The sequence below is a fragment of the Didymosphaeria variabile genome (assembly GCF_027946475.1).
Source record: "Didymosphaeria variabile strain IMI 356815 chromosome Unknown scaffold_1, whole genome shotgun sequence".
Lineage (NCBI taxonomy): Eukaryota > Fungi > Ascomycota > Dothideomycetes > Pleosporales > Didymosphaeriaceae > Didymosphaeria > Didymosphaeria variabile.
In genome coordinates, this window is record NW_026611620.1 from 4,042,103 (window position 1) to 4,064,187 (window position 22,085).

Sequence of the window (22,085 nt, forward strand, 5' to 3'; positions counted from 1 at the left end):
GACGTTAGTCCAGGAACTTCGATCGTATAGTGACACAACAGCCGCACACCAGTGAAACAGACCTCCGATACCAGGCTATCGGAAACACGCTTGAGTAGGCTGACTTGCGATTATCGCAGGAAGCAAATCATTCGCGGCGACCTGCTCAGCTTCTCAGGTGGAGAGCTGAGATATAGATATCATGCGCGTTGGGCAAGGAGCGAGCGGATATCATAGCCGTCGAGTGGAAAGCAGACATCATCGATAATTGCTTCATCCGCGAATGGTCTGCCGATTGCGCGTGTATGCACAAGACCCCTCCACTCCTGTCCTCCAAGACGTCACGCTAAGCAAAATGTGCGACTATCTGGACGCCGCTGTCGAGCTAATGCGCGGCGTTGCTGCGCCATCCAAGTCTACTGTCAGGTCTGTTTCTCAAACACGTTTCCTACTTCCGAGGCCGACCCACTCAAACCTACAATAGTTGTCATCTTGCCCTTCAATACCCTCTGGTGCTTCAGTCCCTCCTTCAGCTTTTCGTTGCTTGATTTGTGCATCACTTTATCTCGGACTTGACACTCAAACCGAGGGAACACGGGTTGCTAAATCACATCATGAAGGGCTTCATTGGTAAAGCGCACAAGCTGTTCAATGCGGACCTCGTAGCTGGTCCCCAGCCGCCGTCTGAAAAGAGGAATCCAAGGCCGCTATCAGCATCAAAACCGTCGAGCCTGATCGCTCCGTCCTCAACAGTGGGCTTCAGCGGCATGAACTCTCGCTCAAACCTGCTACCGTCCATTCAAGACCCTTCGGCACTTGACATTCTTCGCTACCGTTATCACCACGCTACTAATCTTGGCTCTGTTTATGTCCTCGAGCGATGGCTGTCGCCTTCTCGTTTTCCTCAGGACACTTCAGGATCGAGCGAGCTGGAGGCTGTCAAAGCATGGGTCGCAAAGATTGGAACGGAACAAACGAAGCAAATGTTCGAGACATGTTGGGCAAATGCAATCTTGGATGAGTAGGTAATCCAATAGAATGCATTGCTTGTGGACGAAGCTCGCTTACCGATCTTCTAGGGACATTGACTGGTTGAGGAATGAAGCAAAGGGTGAGTAGAATGAGTTCGTGGTTGTTCTTTGTGTTTATCTGCACGATCAAATGCATCTACATCGGGGTTCGGCGTTTTTACTAACGCGACACAGGTACCACGGTTCGTCTTCCTATAGGATATTGGGACCTACCAGGAGAAGAGTTCACAAGAGGTACTCCTTTCGAGCCTATTTCGCACATTTATTCCAACGCCTGGATAAGCATTCGTGATCTCATCCTACGATTACGTGCACACAACATCGGCGTTCTGATCGACTTTCACGCTGTTCCAGGTGGTGCAAACACTAATGATCACTCCGGCACCAATAGCAACGTCGCAGAGTTCTTCACTTCGCCATACAATCGCAAGCTTGGTATTCGTTGCGCTGAATTTGTTGCTCGAGAATCGGCTGCAGGACTTCAACTTGCTGGCATATCTCTGGTAAACGAGCCGAACACGGACAGCGAAACCATTTACGATTGGTACGATGAGGCCACGGATGCTGTTTCCGCCATAGACTCCAGCCTTCCTATTGTTATATCGGACGCTTGGGACCTCAAACGAGCGATCGGATACTCGCTAAGAAAGAATGTCGTAAACCCTACTAAGCCAATTAACCCCATCGTAATTGATAGGCACATGTACTGGTGCTTCAACGACGCCGACAAGAAGAAGTCCCCTCAAGACATCATCCAAGAAGTCTCTACTAAACTCTCCGAGCTCAATGGAAAAGAGGGGTCCGTGACTGATCGCGGCGCTGTACAAGTTATCATTGGCGAATACTCCAACGTCCTTTCCGCCGATACTTGGGTGAAAACAGGCGAAACGCCCAAAGCGGAACTGATCAAGATATTTGGTGCGGAGCAGTCTTTACGATACCAACAACGTGCCGGAGGCGCTTTCTTCTGGACATGGAAGATGGACTGGATGCCTGGCGGCGAGTGGGGATTTAAGGCTCAATCGAACCCTCAAAACCGTTTCATCTTTCCCCCTCCGCACGCATTTATCCCCGAGCGCAACATCTTCGGACTACTGGAATGCGCCCGCAACCGCAAGGAAGAACGTATGTGGAAAGCTGTCGACCAGCATCGCGCATATTACGACCACCTTGCCCCGAATACGCTGGCTGACCACTCACGATATGAGCATGGCTGGAAGATTGGGTATGCTGATGCGTACGTCTTCTTCGAGGGCAAAGCAGACGAAGCCGTGGGGCCGGGCAATAGGCTTGGCAACGTGGAGCTTTGGCTGCTCAAGAGAATCCGTGAAAGTGGATTCGCAGGCGGTTTTGTATGGGAGTATGAGCAGGGAATACGAAGGGGTATTCATGACTTCAATGCTGTTGTTGGGATCTGAGCACATGACCTTGCTGGTATGCACCCGAGCAACACAGTTCATAGCTCGCTCTCTGCCATGCCCTTTCTCTTCATTTCCTGGCCCGTGTTGATGGTTGAGAGGTGCACGGCCAATCACACGAATCACATCAATATCACATGGTGTCACCCGTCGCTCCACGAGCCAACAATAACATCGACACCAATGCCCGGCACGGGTACGACCTGCTACATCACGCCAACAACGCAAACATCCAGCTCTCAACATGCGGTCAGGTGCAGCTTCAATCACGGCATATACCGTCTACTACTATGAGAGAGCACCCTCTGCCAGCATTGCCGCATGAGGATAAGGATGAGGTCCAATCTAAGCCACGAGATGAGACGGACGTTAGGGTAGAACCTGGGAGCGAACATGCAAGTATTTCGAAGGAAAGCGAGAACGCTTTCGCATTGTTCGACGACACGAGCGAAATCAACCTCGATCTCTTTGCTCGAGCAGATGATGATTATCACAATCTCAGGACGTTTCTGCATGCGAAAGCCCCTCTTAATGGCTCGAAAGTGCCACAGCAGAGACTTTCGGAATTCACGACGCACGAAGCGCATTCTTCTGGTTTATCCGCCACTCCTATTCATTTATCGACGGGCACTCTTACGCGTGGTGCCTCGAATGCGCCCAAGGAGCCAGATAACGTCTTGCGGGTGAACTGCGACGAGAGCACCTTTGCATATCATTTCCGCCGCGCAAGCTTAGATGCAGTCTGCGACTACGCTCCCGACGCACCTCATGTCGAGCACCACCATCATCGACGCTCAAGCTCAGACTACGGCCCTCTCCATGATGCCTCAACCGACGAAGACGATGAACCTCACCATAAACCTCTTGTACGCTTCGCAGACGCCCACACCATTCTCTGCACGCCTCTTTCACCAAAACCACCACCTCAGCAGACGTTCTCCTATCCTATTCCACTCACCCCTCCCGTACCAATTCGCCGCACAGAGCTCTCCTACACCGCCTCGGTACCGGACCGCTTCAAACCCTACGGCCCACGTCTCCCTCCTTGGGGCTCAACGGACAACCTGGACCGCGAGCGTCGCTTGCGGACCGATATTCGCAGACTTGAAGACCCACTTGACGAGCACTTCGACGAGAGAGACAGGTTGCGCAAAGCAGAGGAAGCGAGAAAGGGACAGAGGAGAACGGAGGGCGACGAGCTGAGGGAGTTGGTGCTAGGCATTTATCCGGAACTGGAAGAGACTGAGAAGGATAGGGGGCGAAGCTGTTGGATGTGCGCTGTGATGTAAGGTTTTGTAAGGAGGTAGCTCGTGGTGGTGCACGGGAAGGGGTGTTGATGCTTGTTTCTTGCAATGTGCAGCGTTTTGGTATGTTTAGCAGTATAGTAGCATCTGATCAATCATAATATCAACAAAAAAGATATTGACTACACTGTTGGCCTCATAGGATCTGTATCACTGATGCATGAAGCCATGTCAGAGTTCATCAGCACCAATGGCACAGCCACCTCGCCCTCCGCTTTCGATGTCCACCACGGAATTGAGCGGGTGAGGACCAGCGAAGAGCGTATGACCCTTTGAATAAACTGCGCTACCACCAGTAAACAACTGTTGCGTAGTCCCCATCCCGCTAGCCATGCTCACCTTAAGACTTCCTCATGTAAGCGTGGACAGAGTGGGGACCCTGCGTAGGGCACCGAGTGCTCAGATACTCCTGCACTGCTAAATCGAGCTGCAACCAGCCACCACCAATACCGCGAACATCAGCACAGTAAACATATCCTCTAATGAGAATGAGTTTCAGGCAAACGAGTGTAATTGGTATCATTTTACACGATGTTACTGTCGCGGGGCCGCGTCACAAGGCAACTTGGTGACACCACGAATATGTTCAGCTCCTCGTATTCAGATGTATCAGGCTGAACGAAGGTATAAAGATGGCACTGTCTGCAACCAAGACTGCCTCACTACCCAAGCTTCACGATAGGACAATCTCCCAACGACTGATCTTTTAAGATCACTAATACATAATATTACCACCTTCCCCCATCCTCACCACCTCTTCGTAAGCTTCACCGAGATGCGCTCCTACCTTGCTATCGCAGCCCTCTTCACAGCGGCCTTCGCGGCACCTGTCCCAGTCTCCGAATCCAACGCCTCTCCCAACATGTACTACCTCCCGCTCACGGTCACGGTCTTCAACGACGTCACCGGCGCCCACGCCGCTGTCGGTATCGACACGTCCGGCCACTCTTTTGAGTTCGGCTGGGACCTGTTCTCCAACTCTCCCCTTAGCCGCGACGGCAAAATCATCGCCACTAGCATGCAGCTGTCTTTCCCCGATCTTCCACTGCCGGCGGGTCATAGCTGCGGTGTCTACAACGGGGATAAGACAATTGGGCAATTGGATGCTCAGCACACTTACCTGGATTTGGACGGCCAACCTGGCAAGGCTGTAGAGACGGATGTGACCAATTTTATCGTGCATTGTGATATATACGTTGTCGGTCAGAACTAAGAAATATGATGGAAGGAGTGGATCGCATCGCGAGTGGGTGGAACTTGGGTCAAGGCTGACACGAAATGCTTAATCATAATCTTGAATATAGTGTAACGAGTTCCGTTGCCTAAACCTCATTCCTCTCCTGCTGCATCCGCATAACTTCCTTTTCCTTGTCGCTGACATGTACTTGTACATCTTCGTCGAACCCAGTCATCTTTGGCTGCTGACTCCACTGACGCGCAGGCACGCCGTTCCGGAAAAATCCCTCTATCTCTTCCATGCTGCGACCCGTCACTTCCCCAACGCAGAACCATACGTACGCCAGAGTGATGAAACATAGCCCTGTGTATACGAAACCCGTCTTCGGACCAAGATTTGCCGAGTAGTAGAGGTAGGGCAGCGTAAAGACCGTGACCCAGACCGTGACCCAGAAGCACGCGACGGCAATAGCGTAGATCTTATTGCGGTTGCGTCCGACAGCCATTTCGGAAGCCTTGAGACGGAAGTCAGTGCTGTATACTAGTTAGGCAATACGAGGGGAACTTACAATCGTCCAGCCCAAAGGCCCCCACGCGAAATTGAAAGCGGTGATCTCAATGATGACGAACGAAATGATGACTTTGCCGCTCGTCCCGCTCACTTCGCCCCCAGGAATACCCAAGCAGCCAACGATGAATATGCTCACCATCATGACTAACGTGGTTGATAGCAGTAGCGGGCGTCGCGGGATCTTGTTAGCGCAGAGGACCGCTGCAAAGACAGTGACGACTTGGATCACGAAGACGATAATCGTCATAAGGAATGGATCGTCGAGTCCAATAGCCTGGCTGAACACCGTACCGAAGTAGTAGAACCACTGGATACCGTTGATCTGCTGTGCGACAAGAGCTCCAGCGCTGAAAATAACTTTGCGACGCTCAATCGGATCTGTCACTAAGTCCGTCCACTTCGAATCTGCGGAAAGCTCAGCCTCGTGCTCGATGCTAGCGCGAATGGTAATCATGTCTACGTCGGGCTCGTAGGTCTTGTCGTCTTTGCGGAGGAGACGGAGAGCTGCATCGCAGCGTTCGGTTTTCTCATGGCGCATGAGCCAGCGAGGCGACTCAGGAACCCAGTAGAGGAGGGTAAGGCTGAGGATTGGAAAAATGAGCTGTACAGCGGTGGGAACACGGTAAGAGGCCGTGGATGTGAGAGATTCCGTGCCTCGGTTGATGACAGCTGCGATGATCTGAGAGATCGAAAGGACAAGCTGCCAGCAGCCAAGCAGAGGGCCTCGAATGGCAGTAGGTGCGATCTCCTATTGTTATGTCGTCAGTGACACGTTCCGTTACTCATACAATGTTACGACTTACGCCAATATAAAGAGGACTTGTAGACGAGAAGATACCGACGCCCAAGCCCAGTATAACTCGTCCACCAATGATTATTCCCTGGTCATGATCTGTGATCACCTGAAGTACCGTGCCAACGATGGCGACGATAGCAGCGATGAGGAATGCACCCTTTCGTCCGAAGAAGTCGTTTATAGGGGCGGCTCCAAGGGAGCCAACCAGCTCTCCAACGTTGATCATCGAACTCATGATCGATAAGTCAGAAGCAGAGATTGCATAGGTACCATCGGGCTGCTTGTCGCCAAAGTGCCGCACAAAGGTCGACATGGCTTGAATACCCGAAAAGTAGACGCCTGCTGTGAGATAAGTAATTGGTAGGCAGATGATCTGAGATACTTACCGTCGTAGCCATATTGACATGCGCCGAGTGCAGCGAAAGCGCAAAATGCCCAAATGTATGGGTATTGAAGTTTCGGCATCTTTGATGGGTCCTTTGGTAGGGAGGATGGTTCCGCACAGGAGATGTGATGATACCGACACAGTGGCCATGGGCCGCCGCGTTCTTATACTTCTCACACAATGATGCGGAGAACCACGCGACAAGTTGTGGAGCCCCGTACGATTCATTTCCATCTGAACGGGTTTTGTGGAGGCGACCATTAGCTGGTCGTATTGGGGAAAGCGCCGATGCTAAACTCGCCGGCCGATGATGCGGCCGGCGTATTGCAAGGCGAGAACGGCCGGCCGGCCGGCCGAGAATGTTATTGCTAACCTTGACCAACGGGAGGCCACCTCAAAGATGCCGAGTTGACTTCCAAAATCGGCAAGGCGAGCGACCGACATATGTTCCTAGCGCTTGCAAGCGTTGATGGATCATTTCGAATTGTTCATAAGGTCGGATGTGCGCCGCTGTCACTGGTTGTTCAACAGTCAAAGATGCCTTCAAGAACAACTCCGCGGTCAGCACCGTACAGTAGGCCTTCAGATCGCCAAGCTGCAGCTGATGCGATACCAATACTGGTAGACGACGAATACCAAGTTTTCCACCTCAGTACCCCTCCGAACACAATTCGACATCCGCCACGGCTTCGATCAACATGGTCGCGTCTACGCTCGCGTGATCTAGTAAACTGGGAACGCGACCAGAGCGAGGTACTGACACCAGGCAAAACTCGCGATAGCCCAGATGCCGATGGTGCTTGGACTGGATGCGCGATCATCGGGCCAGATGAAAACATGCACATCTTCTATACCGGATACAACCTGTCACAAGATGGCAAGCAAGTCATCTTGCATGCACATTCGCAGGATAAGAAGGGCACACAGTTCACCAAATCCCCCTCACCAATCCGAATTACTGGCGACATGTCAAGATTCGAAGACATCGATTTCCGAGACGCTCATGTTTCGTGGCAAGAGTCAGAGAAATCGTACTGGATGCTAGTCGCTACGAGACTGAGGACTGGTCCCTTCTGGACACGAGGGTGTCTGGCGCTGCTCACGTCGCCGGACCTCGACGCCTGGACAATCGACCCAGAACCCTTCTACGCGCCCAACGATATGTTCTGCCCCGAATGCCCCGAAATCTTCTCGCTGCCAAATGGGAAGTGGTACCTTGTGTACTCGCGGTTTCACGCTCCAGATGCTGGTACAGTGTACAGAACCGCTGATTCGCCGCGAGGCCCGTTCAGAACGCCCCGTGCATCTTCCGGTGGGCGCTTTGATGCGCGTAGATGGTACGCCGCGAAATCATGTCCGAAGGCCGGCGATCCAAGCAAGCGAATATACTTTGGATGGGTTGCCGATAAGCTTGATGGGCAGTGGTCATGGGGTGGCGATATGGGCATGCCGAGAGAGATCTCCGCCGATGAGGGCGGTCAGTTGGTCATACGACCATGTTCTGAATACCTGGATGCGACATTCGCTCCGGGATCTGAAGTACCGATACCTTCGAATATCTCAATCGGAAGCGTCGGCGAGACAAGAAGCCAATCCCTCTCTACAGGGGAGGCAATACCGAATGAATATTGTTTCGAGTTCAGCATCGCTTCCTACGATGCCTCATCCTTTGGTCTACTGTTCCGCACATCCAAGGATATGGATGGCCATAGGCTTAGATTCATACCGGCTAAGTCGGAGCTGTGCGAGGTCGTCTTAGCACGATATCCAGCTCCCCTGGACGACTTCTGGGCGGACCAATACAAGATGCATCTGCCACGCGAAGTTGACGGCCCCGAAATCGCGCGCCATCTTGTGAACATCCGAGGCAACATCGTCATTACCGTAACAAGCAACGTATTGGAAATCTTTGTCGGTGGGAAGTCTTTTAGTTATCGTTTACCTTCGGATGTAGGCGCGCACGAGAAGCTGCCTTCCGAGACCAACGGCCACCAGAATGGGCTGGTGAATGGCTCGCTATCAAATGGTGACGAGCACCAGGCGCAGGAAGTCGGGATTTTCGTTGAAGATGGACATGTTGAGTTGACAGATGTACATTTACGAAGGCGCACGAGCTCTTAACGTACACTTTTTAGTTGTAACTACTGCGAGTGTACTGTCGGTAGTATGACTTTGCGGGCCATTTGGCCAGTCAGCCAAGGGTAGCATTACTTAGAAAATCGAAAGCGGTTAGGTCCATTTCAATAGGATCAAAACCGTCTGTAAAACCAAAACCGAGCGCAAAGGCGTCTGGGTCCGCGTTGAACTGGCCAGGCGTAGCTTCAAAAGCTACCGGTGAGGTACCCTCCACCGTGAACACGAGCGCGTGCTCCAGACCACGGAGAATGGCTCCTTCCAGGCGATTCACGGCGTATCGAATCGGCTCATTGGACTTGCTCATGATGCGTAGTGTCCATAGGTAAGCTCTCAGTGACTCACGCCAATGATCGCGCTCTGCTGGCGTAAGACTAGTGACCAGTAGTAGTGTGAGAAAGGAGCCTATGACAGAGAACAGATAAGGTGCGACAAAGTACCAGAAGCTGTCCAAATGCTCGAGTCGTAATGACGCCACAAAAGAAGTGGCTTGTTGCGCTGTCTCGTGGGCATGGACTCTGATCGCAGTAAGAGCTGGTATATCGAGACAGAGTGGAGCGAGAGCAGTCGAGCGCACTAGGCGGCGAAGTATGTTAATCTTTACGCCGTAATAAGCGAGATGTATATTGCCTGCATGGACTTAGTGATCAAAGACTTTTCGGATTGCAGTGCTTCGAGACATACCGTTCGCGCAGAGCTCTCTTGGTGGAAGGTTAGATACTGCAAGCGATGGCGGTAGAGATAGATGCCACCGCTCAAGGGAGTCGAAAATTGGTTGCGCTTGTTCCTTTAGCTTCGACGTGTCCTGCTGCGTTGTGGATTTGACCGTGTAGAAGGTCCTGAGGACAGTGTGCAATATTTTTGTGAGCGATTGAAAGTACAGAAACTGCTCTCCTTCGACACTCGTACCATCCGCAATGTCGAAGTCGTCTTCGGCGAGGGGGGTGACACCCCAATCATCTTCCGTTATATGTGTGGGCCGACCATGCGCGAGCGCCGTCCATACATCTTGTATATAGATAGCCCAGCCAAGTCGTTTTCGCAGAGATCTTTCCCATTCAGGGATCGCCCACGCCGATGCATCAAGGTGCAATCCGCAAGCCTGCCCAACCGATAGAACCTGCGAAGTCAGTCCCCACGCGAAGGTATGATCAGGATTCAGCGGATCCTCAGGCTTGCATTGCAGAAGTAGTAAGGCCGCTTCGATCGATGACAAACGAGGTCGATGATAAGAGAGCTGGATGTTCTGCAATGTGAGCTTACGTAAGGTGGCGACATCTATGCCTGGCTGATTTGACAGATTGGAATCGTAGAACCACCAGTTGATCGCATTGAGGTAGACTGCACCTAACAAAGGCGCATCAATGCACCGGTAGGACTTCTTGTATTTCTCCATGAATCCGTCTTTGTGAACAATTGGGTACGATGGATGTATGATCTTCCAGAACAGCCGAAGTAACTTTTCTCCATGAGGTTTGACGCAAGCTTCGATGGAGTCAACAGCATCGGAGTTATCTTCGAAAAGAGAAGATTTAGTATCGGAGCCCTGACTATGGTCAGCATCGATACCAAGTAGGGATCCACCATGCTTGCCATATGAAATGTAACTGGATAGTCAACGTTTTGGTCGTGCTCCAGAACTCGACGTATTGAGTGTGTCGGCAGTGTATACTCGTTGCATATGGTGGAGTATGGACGATGCCGCTGATGGATTTTAGATGGTGAATGTTGTAGTTCGTCAGGATCTACGAACCATAAGAATAGGTTCCATATCGCTCCCCAGCCCATACAGTTCGGCGAACTTAGTAGGGTTTAGTCCAAGCGATCTTCCCCGCTCATCGATACGGGCAATGACATCTGCTCTGTCCTTCCGCGTGTCGATGCCATTTGGCACCGCATTGGCATTTAGCGTGGCCGTTGGGCTCGGGTCATAGCCTGGGCTAAGAACATAATGAGGCGACGGTGCAGGCGCGACTTGAACTTCACGGTCAGGAGATGGCAACGGTACAGGGGCCGAGCGCTTCGGAGGGTCTTCCAAGAAAGTACAATCAGTCCTTCTGTGGATGCAGATATTGCACTTTTGTTGGCTTGTGTCAAGGATGCAGCGAGTTTTCCGCCGGCGACAAGCGTCGCACGGACGAGGCCCTTTCGAAACAGGCTGTCGCCTCCGCCGAGGTCCGGGACTCTCGGACATGTAGCGTGTGTGAAAGTCTAATGTTCGGAGGAAGATGCGATGAATCAAGTCAATTCGATCATCAGCTGGAGACAGCTAGCAAGTCCCCTTGCTTAGATAGGTTAGCTTGGCGCTAACGATTGACGCCTCCACACTCAGCACACTCAGCACACTGCATGTTTGATGACTCTCCGTGGCCAGAGACATTCCCGACATGCCAGACACAGACCACGTACGGTGGCTGCCGCGGCCAGAATGACCTCGTTGCCTCATACTCTAAATCGCAACCACTGCGACGACTCCATGCCGGTAGCTGGGATGTCCCTTGGCATCTCCAATACCTCCTCCTCGGTAAACAAGTCCTCCAAGAAATGTGACTTCGTCGGACTGGTGAACAGGAACTTCATGGTCGCTTGCGGGGACCTCCTATATATCTGAACCAGTTGCGAAACAACCACCTTGGTACCATGGCCCCTGTTTGGTGGCTGTGCGAAATACCTCAAACCATCAATTACCACTATCACAATGACCTCGCGACTAAGGCTAGAGATCAGTCGTCCAAACATTGAGCAGATAGAATCTGTATCTCCACCGATCGTATGTTCGCTGAAGGTTCGAAGTATATTTGTGTTCAGATGATGTTGGCCGCGGTCCACCAGCTGAAGTAGGAGACTCATGGCAAGCTCCTCGGGAGTTCCACTGTCATCTCTTTGCCAGTCCCGATGCTGACCACAGAAGAATGCCAAAGGTATGACTGTGCCACCTGAGCTGCTCTGCCCCGCTTGTGCCCAATGGTGTTCGAGCAACTGGTGCACTATCTTTGCGGTGTATAGCGACACTTCCGAGTCCGGGCGAGCATCAGCTCGACCATTGAGAAGAATCAGAGATGGTTCGTCGACCGTGAGCCATGCACGTAGCTGCGGGTGGAATGACAGGGCTGAGATCCGATTTATATCATATCTGGCAAGATGATGCTTTCCCTTGAGCAATTTGGCTAATGCGACACAGTCATTCTTGACGAGATCACGCTCATAAAGAAAGTCCGTGAGTGTGTCATCGACATTTACCTCCGGACCAGCTACTAAGTGGCGAGGTTGTGGGGCACTTATGGCCTTTTGCTGCAAGGAGTCCATCAAGTTGTTGAGCAGTGGACGTATACTCTCCAACACTTCAACCCGAGTGTTATGTTCGCGCACCTCCATCTGAGCCTGTCTCTCTTGGAATTCCTCTTTGAATTTTATAAGTGCTTCAAGCTGACTACTGATCTTAGCCTGAGTGAACGCTGTCGTGTACTGCAATTGCATAGTCTCCAGGTCAGTCTTCATTGCAAGAGTGCTCAGATGTGCTCCGAAACTCTGAGCCGCCAATTTGAACTCGGCTTGGTGGTCTCGAAGCTTCTCGATGAAGCCCGAAGGATCGAACAAGAGCTTCGCTCCGGTCACTACGCCACAAGAATCATCAGCAGGATTCTGACCGAATACATAAAAGATGTCGTAGCTTACGCCATGTTCTTTGCAAGAACCAGAGGAGAATATGATTCAAGAGATGGAATGTTGCGACATACAAAGCCGCGGCCCGCACATGCAATTGCTCGTCGTGTTCGTAAAGATTGACGTTCGCAGCTAGGTCTTCCAGTTGCGCCGGTAACCCTTCTAAAGTCCGGTACACCTCATGCCTGTATACTCCTGTGGCCCGTAAACCTGCAAAGACTACCTTAAGGCCTCCGCATAACACGGAAGTAAAACCAAAAGAGTCGTTAGGTATCAACGCCGCGCATGTTTGTCCCACACCGGCGTTGCGACAGAGCCCTCGAAAAGCTTTTTTGAGTCTACCCAAAGAACCCGACATGTCTTTGTCCGTCACGGCTAGTTCATCCAATCCAGTGCAGGTAGTTTGGACGCATTCTTGAACCTCGGACCAGCTATGCGTGGTGTTCAGTGCAAGAGTCGGCTGCTTCAGCTTTCTGCGGTACCTATTCGCTGTCGCTAAAAGTTCATCGCGCGCGAGGAATGTGGCTCGGTATATTTCATCGTATGGTCTAATCCAAATCAGCAAAAGGAGGACGTGAAGCTAGGATCCAGCTTCTCAACATTTCGCGAGCGTTCTCGCCAGGTTCGGGCATCCATCGTTGTTTTCGACCGTCAAAGATGACTCCGGATCCTGGCCTCCCCAGCAATGCGGAATGTATTGTACCGTTCAGAGACGATACCATGTATTCCGAAACCTCGTAATCAGACATATTCGCGATAATGCTCGAGCGACTAATGAATGTAGGGATCGGTTTTACGGGAATCTTTGAAGACTCAAGACGGCTGTCGCGAGGCTGAGTGTCGACTGTCGAGGCCGCTGCGGGGTATCTATGGCCACATGCATATCGCCCCCAAATGACTGAGGTCTAAGCATTTAACTTAAGGCTATTGGCTCCACGGACGAGCTAATGCACTGTATATTGGTGATGGGCAGTTGAAATAGAAATCCGCAAGAGTCAAATACAGCCCAACTCCAGGCACCAACACCGTCTGAACTTCAGCCTTGTCCATTCAGTCAGTTCGGGCTATCTCTTCTCTCCGTTGTCCGGTCTCCTTACGAAGTTGACATCGATCATGGATGCGCTTCTTGCTAAATCAAAGGAGGACTCTGAAGGCCCTGAACCCGTGGATAAAGATGTTGCAGGATTCGAAGGTGCAACCAGTACAGTAACGCCCCCACAGGGAGATTCCACCTCAAGCAAAGTACCTCCACCCCTACTGCAAGATGAGGAAGCCTCAAGCAAGGCATCTTCGCCATCACCGCAAGAAGAGGAAACCTTGAGCAAACCGTCGCCCGACCCAGCTCAACCGCCGCAGCCTACGTTCTTTCCTTTTGTCGGCAAATTCCTCGATCACATACCTCAACGAAATCCTGGAGAAAGCATAGGTAATTTTCAGTGCGTCCCACACAAAGACCTTTAAATTTCCTTGCAGTCGTTGATCCGAGCAATCGTTATCGTCACGTGTGTTCAGCACAATCGGCTGTTGGTCCAATTTGGCTGACTTACATCTCACAGCAAGAGGAAGTATGTATGCGAGGTAGAGAGAGCTTCAATGCGGGACTGGAGGAAGCCGCTTTATCATAACCTACGTTGGCCCATGCCCATCATACAAGCTTTCTACGTACAAAAACCTGGCGACCCAAAGAGTACACCGTCTCATCATGAAGGGGAACTGCCTTCCGATGAGAACGGACCTTTGAAGAATCTTCAAAGAATCTGCATCTATTCCGATGTACTTTTTGAGGAACTCCTCATAATCACCTCTATATCGTCAGCGACGTATCCAATCATGTAAGTTTTAGGCAGATAAACTATGTCACTCATACTGACCTTCGCAATCTGTAAAGGTTGAATCCGCCGTACAAGGTACTCAACCACCCTATATCAACTTGTTGCCACGGCTAAACTCTCATGCAGTTGATCTTACAGTTCCTACCGGACGTTAAAGCTCGAATCGCACGACTCGAAGAAGAGCTGAACGGACCCGCATCGGGGACTGCGCTTCACACCACTGCGAATAGCTTGAAGAGCTCTTCGGGGCGAGAAGGAGAGCTCTTATCAATGCCTGTCGAAGAAGGCACTACCTCTGAACACGAAAAACGTGAGGAGACTGGAGCGAAGCAAGATGACATGTCATCTGTCATCCCTGTCTCAGATCGACGAGATTTGGTTCAAACGCAATACCTTCACCTCAAATGCTTTTTCGAATTCGTCACCAACGAATTGAAGGACGAGATTGAGTTACGAGAGCGTGTGAAGATGGGCACATTGTCGAGCATCCGCTTCCAGGATATCTGGCATCTCTACCAAATAGGCGACATGGTATATTCTCAGTCCCATGGTCGTGACCAGCTGTACAAAGTTTTTGCCGTGACTGGTGGGCAGGTCCCAGGACGCAAGCTTGACCCTAAGGAGAATCCTTCCCCTCATCTTCCCCCTCCACCTTTTTTTATAGAATATGAAGAGGTCGCTGAACTCCACGACGAGGGAATGTTACAAAAAGAACAATATTCTGGTGTTGGAGTCTGGACGACTTTCAAGGTTGACTGCTACAAAATGGCCTTTGACGGGGTGTACTGCGGGCCTGTAGACGTGCTAAAGCGTATAAGGCCATATGCAGGAGAGAGGGAAATCACCAGCCTGCCGTTATATCCAGTACAATTCCATCCCGATAGAGATGTAATGACACGCAAAGCGGAAGAACGAGGAAGGAAAGTTCTTTTTGGTGGGGGACATAAGAGCTATGATGGCGGAAACATTGCCTTGGAATTAGAGGACCGCCACGAACAGATTGAAAGCGACATATATGTCGATTTCGATACCTATTTCCAGGACTATCCTGCGAAGAAGCCTCAATTTGGAAGGTTCTTCAGGAGTAAACAGAATCCGGCAGAGGTTGAGGAAAATTGGCCCGGCGTGACAAATTACCGAGTTTACAGCGGCCACGAGGTAGACGTAAAACGATACGAAGATTTCATGGATACGAACCGAGCAAGCTTGGAGCGTTTCAAGCCTGATGAGAAAAAAATCTCCTGGGAACATCTGGTCCTATTACCTCCCTGGGTTTTCGGATATGTCTTCCAGACACGGCGGTGGAGTGAGTACTACTGAATATTACCACGAGGCAACAGCAGTGCATCGACTGACCCGCATCACATTTAGGTCGCCTAGATATTGAGCTCGTCAATGAGATGGATCGCGAATCGGATAGCGCCAGGCGGGCAGGATTCGACGATCTGGTCATAGACCAACGCAATCGAGATCTTCTAGTTGCACTCGTGGATAATCATGCATCCGGTATCCAGCGCGCACGGGAGAAGACCAAGCAGAGCAAGGATTACTTCAAACCAACCCAGATAGACCTGGTCAGAGGTAAGGGGCAAGGCTTGATCATCCTCTTGCATGGACCGCCCGGATCCGGCAAGACGAGTACGGCCGAGACGATAGCAGCGTACACAGGAAGGCCACTGTACGCAATTACATGTGGTGATATTGGAACAACCCCACAGGAAGTTGAATTACGCTTGCTTCAACATACACAGCGAGCAGACAAGTGGGGATGTGTCCTCCTCCTAGATGAGGCGGACGTTTTCCTTGTTCAAAGAGATTGGCGCAGTATTCAACGGAACGCTCTCGTATCCGGTCAGTGGTTCCTTGCTTCACGTACCAAATGCGCTCTAACGGTTTTCAGTGTTTCTTCGACAACTAGAGTACTACGCTGGAATTCTGTTCCTCACAACCAATCGACCAGGTGTGCTTGACGAAGCATTCAAATCGCGAATACACATCTCTCTCCGATATCCAAGCATTGATCTCGAGTCCACCAAAACCATGTGGCGCAACATTATGAATCGTCTGGAAATTGACAACAAGTCCACTGCCATTAGGATTGTCTTTGACAAAGATGCTCTGCTCGACTTTGCTACGCGACATTTCGAGAAGTGCACTCAAGCAGGTGTAACTTGGAACGGACGCCAAATCCGCAACGCGTTTCAAACCGCGATCGCGCTGGGCCATTATGAGAGGGTCGCCAAGATCCGCGCCGAAGGCATGACCCCTGAAGAAGCACTTGCGACTGGGAAGAAGAAGTGGAACACAGTCAAGTTAACAAAGGCAAACTTCCAGAAGATTGCCAGGACTGCGTCAGACTTTGAAGAATATATCGAGAAACTGCGCGGCAACGATAGTACGACAGCTCGCGATCTAGAACTGCGAGATGATGACTATGATCCACATCTGCCCCTTGCCAGGAAGCAGTATCCAAACAGAACACCATCTCGAGATGATGCACGGCCGGGTCAAAGGAAAGATAGACTTCATTCGTCGAAGTCGAAGCGTCCAGTACGTGAGGAGCACTCTATGACGGAGGAGGACGAAGATGAAGACGGGAACGACGATTTGTCATCGGACAGTAATGAGGAGGACTGAAGAGTTCACGTTCAGGACACGGTCAAGGCTCCCAGAATACATTGATCTGGTTTTCCTAGTGTAGATTCCTCTTTCTTATCAGAATGGCCAAGCTGCATGACATACACCTGTAGCCATCTCTAGAATGACTTCCTCAATACATTCCTTCGAGAAGACAGATTTTAATGTAGCTTACTCTCCAAGTAAATGTCCTCGTTGAGTCCCAGAGGGTTTCTACAGCCTGGAATACGTACTGAATAACCTTCATCGCAAGATGTCAATTCGGTAGTTAAAAGTCACGTCTAATTGTTCCAAAGGCCTACTAAGATAGATCAAAGGCTAGTTATGACTGACTGCCCTTCTCGCATCCTGGTACAATCCACCGTATAATGCAATCTCTACTTCAGATCGCGCATGATATGCATGCAAGGTGTAATAGCTGAATGTGTGCATGACTCATTCGATTTCACAGAGCGGCAAACTAGTGTTACAATTGAGCTGAGTACCTGTCCCACGTATGCGTGACCTACGTTCACACGTTCCCCCACCGCGTCATTCCCCGCCCACCCTTCCCAACTTCGCCATGAAATCCTCCCTCTCCTCAGGCGTATCCTCCTCCCCATAATCTATCTTCTCAATAATCTCCTTCAAGTATTCAACCGCGACCTCATAATTCCTCTCCTCGATCCACCCATCCCTATGTACGCCCATGAACGTATGGAACGCCTCATAAATGTCTGCGGTATGGTTCCAGCCCTCGGCGTAGGGTTGGAGCTCTTCCAATTCCGCATCGGTGAAAGATATGGGACAGGGGATGTCCGGGCGCATATCGCCCCAATGCCTTGCGACGCGAATCAACACCTGCCTTAGAAGCACGACATCGCCGTGCCACGTATTCTGCGCTAAGTGTATAACTAGCTGGGTGTTCTTTGCGTGCGGAACGTTGCGCACGCAGCTTAAGAACGGACTCTGTTTCCTAAGCATCTCGCGGTACGCTTGGGCTACCATACTCCCGTCGACCTGGCGGCGCGCAAACCCCTGGTCCACCTCATCCATCGTCTCGTTTTCATCCGGAAGTTTTAGCTTCATCTCGCCCACATGAGTTACCAGCGAGGGAGACTCTGCTTGCAGAAATAACGGCCCAACCCAGACATCGTTCCAGTCGATAATGCCGGTGATCTTGTTGTCTTTCACGAATATGTTTGCTGTCCGGAGGTTCGGGTGCCAAAGTGTGGCGCGGCTTTTTTCTCCTTCGGGTAGTAGGGTCTCGGAAAGATCTTGGAGCTTGAGGTAGTGAGCAATGTGTTTGCTGATGTCTCGCTGCATTGGAGGTTCTGGCATTGTGAAAGGTGCGTTGTAGAAGCCTGAGGTAGAAATGCTGTCAGCTCAACACTAACTTCGCAGCCTAGGAATTTTCGTCATTGGGATATCCTTCCTTGGGATCATGCATTTGGTCTAGGCCTTTTGCTCCGCCCTTAGAGGCATCTCTAGAATGAATGGTAGATGCGACTCACTCCGCTGGGTCTTCGGATCTGCATGGCGCACTGTCCACGCAATCTCCCTTCGAGCAATGGCTCGAAGATAGTCCTGTGGAGATTTCCCTATTCAAAATTTCAATACTGACCATCCCTTCCAATGGTACAGACTTACAAGGACCCCGATCAATCTCCATGCATGCGCGCTCGTGATGCCAAAAACTCCGCGCTGCCACCGGACCGATCACAAATCTTCTGGAGACTTCGTCTTTAATCAATTGCGCCACTTGTCCCTTTACTTCAGCTTTCTCGCAGCCAGGAAAGGCATCTTGTGCAATATACAGATTCCCATAGCTGTCGTACATGAGCATTTCTTGTTGTTAAGCAGGACGACGGACACGAACCGCGTGAACGCCACGGAGAGAAACTTCTTCTCCACCTCGATGAGTTCAGCAACAACGCTCAATTTGCTCTTTACATCCATCTTCGGCCAAAGCCTCCAGAGCGGCGTTCCCGTCGCTGCTTCCATAAGAACATACTCAGCCCCCACCGCATTCTCCTGAGTACCGCTCCAGTCCAAGACCCTCGGTGTCGGCACCCCAAGCACCGTTCTAGCCTGCACCGTCTCCATCAGCAGGACGCCTTTCAATTCCAAACCGGAGGCAACAACCTACAAACTCCATACTCGCGACCTCGGAATTGATCGCCCTAGCCGCGCACTCCGGATCAAGATTCGCATACAGGATCCTCGCAAACGCGTATTTCCCGTTATCCATCCTCAATCGAAAGACCCTGCTTGAATGACCTTCTGCAATCTTGCCCATCGAAATGCACCGTTTCGCACCAACGCTTTGCGCCGCGATCTCCTTGAGAGCAGGGATATCGAAGTGTCTATAGCTCTCCGCTAGCTGTTTCTTCTCATCCCAGAGCCAGCGGCCAGTGCTATGCTGGTAGAAGTGTTCATGATCGAATTTGTTGGGTGCATATGCGGATTCATAGAGTGAGCGACGCGGTGCATGACACCTCACAGGGCTCCATAGAGTAGCGACCTGAGGTCGGGAGTGCACCATGCTACGGTTGTAAGAGCGGTCGAGTGGAACACCCTTTTTCAAGCCCCTCGAACGCAGCTGAGAAGTCACGAATGGCTAGGTCTAGTTGACGAGTTCCCGTAACCTTTCAAAGAACGTTGCTGCGTCTCAAACAGCACAGACAGAAGAAAAGATGCACCAATCTCAATTGTTACACCCCTCAATGAAGGGAAAAGTTGTTGATGGATCGGGACTGAGAGCGATCAGGCAACAGATCAGGTGCAGCTTATGTCAGCATCACTCGTTTCAAGATTCCTATACCCTGGACCTAATATCGCGACGGGGAAGAGAATAGCGAATTCAGGATGAAAGAGAAGTTTTTAATATCATGAATTTAAACTTTCGTGTCTGGATACTGCTTGTCCCACGTCCTCTCCCTCCAAGAACCTCCCATACTCAATGCACGAATCCAGGGTTCTTGTCTTCCTAATCTCTATCCTGGGTAAAACAGCGTACGCCAAGGTATGCTTTCAGTCATTACCGTTGCATTTCGCTCAAAGATATCAGGATGTAATGAGAGATCACGTATTGGCAGGAAACTTACGAACGTGAAAGCCATACCGCAAATGTATTCATCGAATAAGTCTATCTCCACGCCTGGGTATACCGCTCCCACCTTTTCTCTTCTCCACAAAACACATCAAAATTCAAATCCAGAGAACGCCTTTCATCCCACATCACCCCCTAATTCTGTTTACTGCTTCTTTGCCGCCGCCTCCCGCTTCTTCGCCCCCATCTTAGCCTTCTTCTCGACCCGCTGATACCACGCCTCCGCGCCAATCCCGCCAAACACGAGCCCCACGCCCGCCCATTGCATCCCTGTGACCTTGTGCCCAAAGAGCACAACACTCATCAGCATCGTCAACATCTTCCTCGTCACCGTCACAGTGACCAACAACAGCGACGAGAAATGTGCAAGCGTGTGGAAAATGAAGACCTGACCGATGGCGCCGCAGGCCGCGAAGGCGAGGACGTCCCAGCCGACGGCCGGATACGTTGTGACGAAGTTGACTGCGTCTGCGAATTCGTTTCCAGAGGTGGCAGTGAGGCCGACCGCGCCGCCAATGGGGGAGGCAGCGATGTACGGCGCGGAGAGGAGGTACGACACCGTTAGTAGCGTGCTCATGATGTTCTGCGCGCACATCATCTGAGGGCCTGTGAAGCCTTTGAAGGTGCTGAAGATCTGGTCTTGCACCGTGTTGGTCAAGCCGTCGAACAGCAAATTGATGCTCAACAAGAACATTCCTAGAACTTTGGAAGCGTCTGCGGAAACGCCCTTCTTCGCTTTATTTGCGGTGGAAGGGTTGTAGAGCGTGAACATGGCCACGCCGGCGGTGACAGTGATCACCACGGCGTACTTGTAGTACGGGTATCTCTTCTGGAAGAGGGTCATGTGGAGAAACATGACGGGGAGCAGCTTGCAGCTCTTGGCTAGGATGAAGGTCACATAGTCGATGTGCTTCAGACTTGCGTATCCAAAAGGAGAGGCAAGCGAGGATGTGACGGCGATGATGAGCAGCGGGAAGAGGATCTGTTTCGAGGGGAAGACAGGTGGGACCTTCCGGGTGCCGGTCTTGGGGTCGCGCGGGGAGGATGCGAAGAGGTAGACGGCGCCGGTGCACGCTGCGAAGGCGGATTGAATGGTGTTTAGGAAGATGGAATATGTGAAACGGGACTGATTCGGTCCGTATTTAGTCGTGGTAATCCGTTCCTGAAGGTATGCCCAGCTCAAGCTGCGTGTCGCATTAGCCATAATTCGCACTGAACGGCGAGAATTCTCACTTACAAACTTGCATAGATTCCGCCTACACAGATTGCCAATGCCAGCAGCCCCGACTGCTTCTGCTCCTCGGGGTCCCTAGCTGCCGATTCAGCAACGTCCTCCAACCGCTTCTCTATCCGCTCCGTAACGCTCGCTCGTCGACGCGCTGAGCCATTTGTGTTGCCATTCTGCGTATGTGTCTCGGAAGATGTACGCTTGACTGGTGTGGCATCATATGGTTGCGCCATTCTGAACTACAAACTGGGAATACCGGTGTTGTGGTATGATCCGCAATGCAGTGGACGCGGTCGCAATTGTTTTTCTATCTTCGAGGCGAAATGGTTCTCCGAATCGACGCGAATCACTCTCGTTTTAGCACCAAGGAAACATGAAATCGAAGTAAACCCCAAGAAAGAGGCGGAGAATGACACTTTATATTACTCCCAAAAAGTTAAAGGTGGCATCAAGCTCCAACGGCGACTAAGCCGCGGGCCGCACGGGCCCAGCCTCCCTCATTCCGATTTCCGAACCATGTTCCGAGAGGGATGCATCGCCGATGTGATAGGTAGATACCGTCACCAGCAGAAAGCGTAACAATGACGGCGGTGGAACACATATTGACTTTGACGTAGAGATCATCTATTCGTACTCTACAACTACAGACAGGCTGGTTCGCCAGCCAGCTTACTTCTGCATAGACAGAGACAGGAGTAGATAATAGGATATCGGAAAGAAGTAGTTCAGGAGTGCTCGTAGATATAGGAGGGTTTTAGGGAGAGTAGTACAGAGAGGTGTTCCCTTGCAGGAGTACACTGTCTTCACCGCGCCATTTCAAACAGCCAAAGAAATCCTGCCT

The 22,085-nt window shown here is 51.2% G+C and overlaps 9 protein-coding genes across 9 annotated transcripts; 5 read left to right on the forward strand and 4 right to left on the reverse strand.

Moving 5' to 3' along the window:
• Window positions 1–593: 593 nt before the first annotated feature.
• Window positions 594–2,428, forward strand: EXG3 (Glucan 1,3-beta-glucosidase 3; the record flags this gene model as incomplete). The annotated part of the gene is made up of 3 exons (XM_056210102.1): window positions 594–1,000; window positions 1,059–1,090; window positions 1,185–2,428. 3 exons carry the CDS (start codon window positions 594–596, stop codon window positions 2,426–2,428), a joined length of 1,683 nt encoding a protein of 560 aa, XP_056076924.1.
• Window positions 2,429–2,565: 137 nt separating this feature from the next.
• N0V89_001290 (uncharacterized protein) lies at window positions 2,566–3,717 on the forward strand (the record flags this gene model as incomplete). Its single annotated transcript, XM_056210103.1, has 1 exon — window positions 2,566–3,717. One exon carries the CDS (start codon window positions 2,566–2,568, stop codon window positions 3,715–3,717), a length of 1,152 nt encoding a protein of 383 aa, XP_056076925.1.
• A 647-nt stretch (window positions 3,718–4,364) lies between these two features.
• Window positions 4,365–4,945, forward strand: N0V89_001291 (uncharacterized protein; the record flags this gene model as incomplete). The annotated part of the gene is made up of 2 exons (XM_056210104.1): window positions 4,365–4,372; window positions 4,498–4,945. 2 exons carry the CDS (start codon window positions 4,365–4,367, stop codon window positions 4,943–4,945), a joined length of 456 nt encoding a protein of 151 aa, XP_056076926.1.
• Window positions 4,946–5,054: 109 nt separating this feature from the next.
• On the reverse strand, window positions 5,055–6,740 carry N0V89_001292 (uncharacterized protein; the record flags this gene model as incomplete). Its single annotated transcript, XM_056210105.1, has 4 exons — window positions 5,055–5,423; window positions 5,478–6,227; window positions 6,283–6,617; window positions 6,662–6,740. 4 exons carry the CDS (start codon window positions 6,738–6,740, stop codon window positions 5,055–5,057), a joined length of 1,533 nt encoding a protein of 510 aa, XP_056076927.1.
• Window positions 6,741–7,197: 457 nt separating this feature from the next.
• Window positions 7,198–8,781, forward strand: N0V89_001293 (uncharacterized protein; the record flags this gene model as incomplete). The annotated part of the gene is made up of 1 exon (XM_056210106.1): window positions 7,198–8,781. One exon carries the CDS (start codon window positions 7,198–7,200, stop codon window positions 8,779–8,781), a length of 1,584 nt encoding a protein of 527 aa, XP_056076928.1.
• Window positions 8,782–8,851: 70 nt separating this feature from the next.
• N0V89_001294 (uncharacterized protein) lies at window positions 8,852–12,549 on the reverse strand (the record flags this gene model as incomplete). Its single annotated transcript, XM_056210107.1, has 6 exons — window positions 8,852–9,423; window positions 9,478–10,339; window positions 10,547–10,728; window positions 10,872–10,978; window positions 11,258–12,407; window positions 12,531–12,549. The coding sequence occupies 6 exons, from the start codon at window positions 12,547–12,549 to the stop codon at window positions 8,852–8,854; spliced, it is 2,892 nt and encodes a 963-aa protein (XP_056076929.1).
• Window positions 12,550–13,569: 1,020 nt separating this feature from the next.
• Window positions 13,570–16,925, forward strand: N0V89_001295 (uncharacterized protein; the record flags this gene model as incomplete). The annotated part of the gene is made up of 6 exons (XM_056210108.1): window positions 13,570–13,892; window positions 14,013–14,288; window positions 14,345–14,363; window positions 14,427–15,594; window positions 15,660–15,926; window positions 16,189–16,925. 6 exons carry the CDS (start codon window positions 13,570–13,572, stop codon window positions 16,923–16,925), a joined length of 2,790 nt encoding a protein of 929 aa, XP_056076930.1.
• Window positions 16,926–17,456: 531 nt separating this feature from the next.
• On the reverse strand, window positions 17,457–19,449 carry AIM9_1 (Phosphotransferase enzyme; the record flags this gene model as incomplete). Its single annotated transcript, XM_056210109.1, has 5 exons — window positions 17,457–18,268; window positions 18,419–18,505; window positions 18,555–18,733; window positions 18,784–18,995; window positions 19,054–19,449. 5 exons carry the CDS (start codon window positions 19,447–19,449, stop codon window positions 17,457–17,459), a joined length of 1,686 nt encoding a protein of 561 aa, XP_056076931.1.
• Window positions 19,450–20,161: 712 nt separating this feature from the next.
• On the reverse strand, window positions 20,162–21,477 carry HUT1 (UDP-galactose transporter; the record flags this gene model as incomplete). Its single annotated transcript, XM_056210110.1, has 2 exons — window positions 20,162–21,200; window positions 21,254–21,477. The coding sequence occupies 2 exons, from the start codon at window positions 21,475–21,477 to the stop codon at window positions 20,162–20,164; spliced, it is 1,263 nt and encodes a 420-aa protein (XP_056076932.1).
• Window positions 21,478–22,085: the final 608 nt, after the last annotated feature.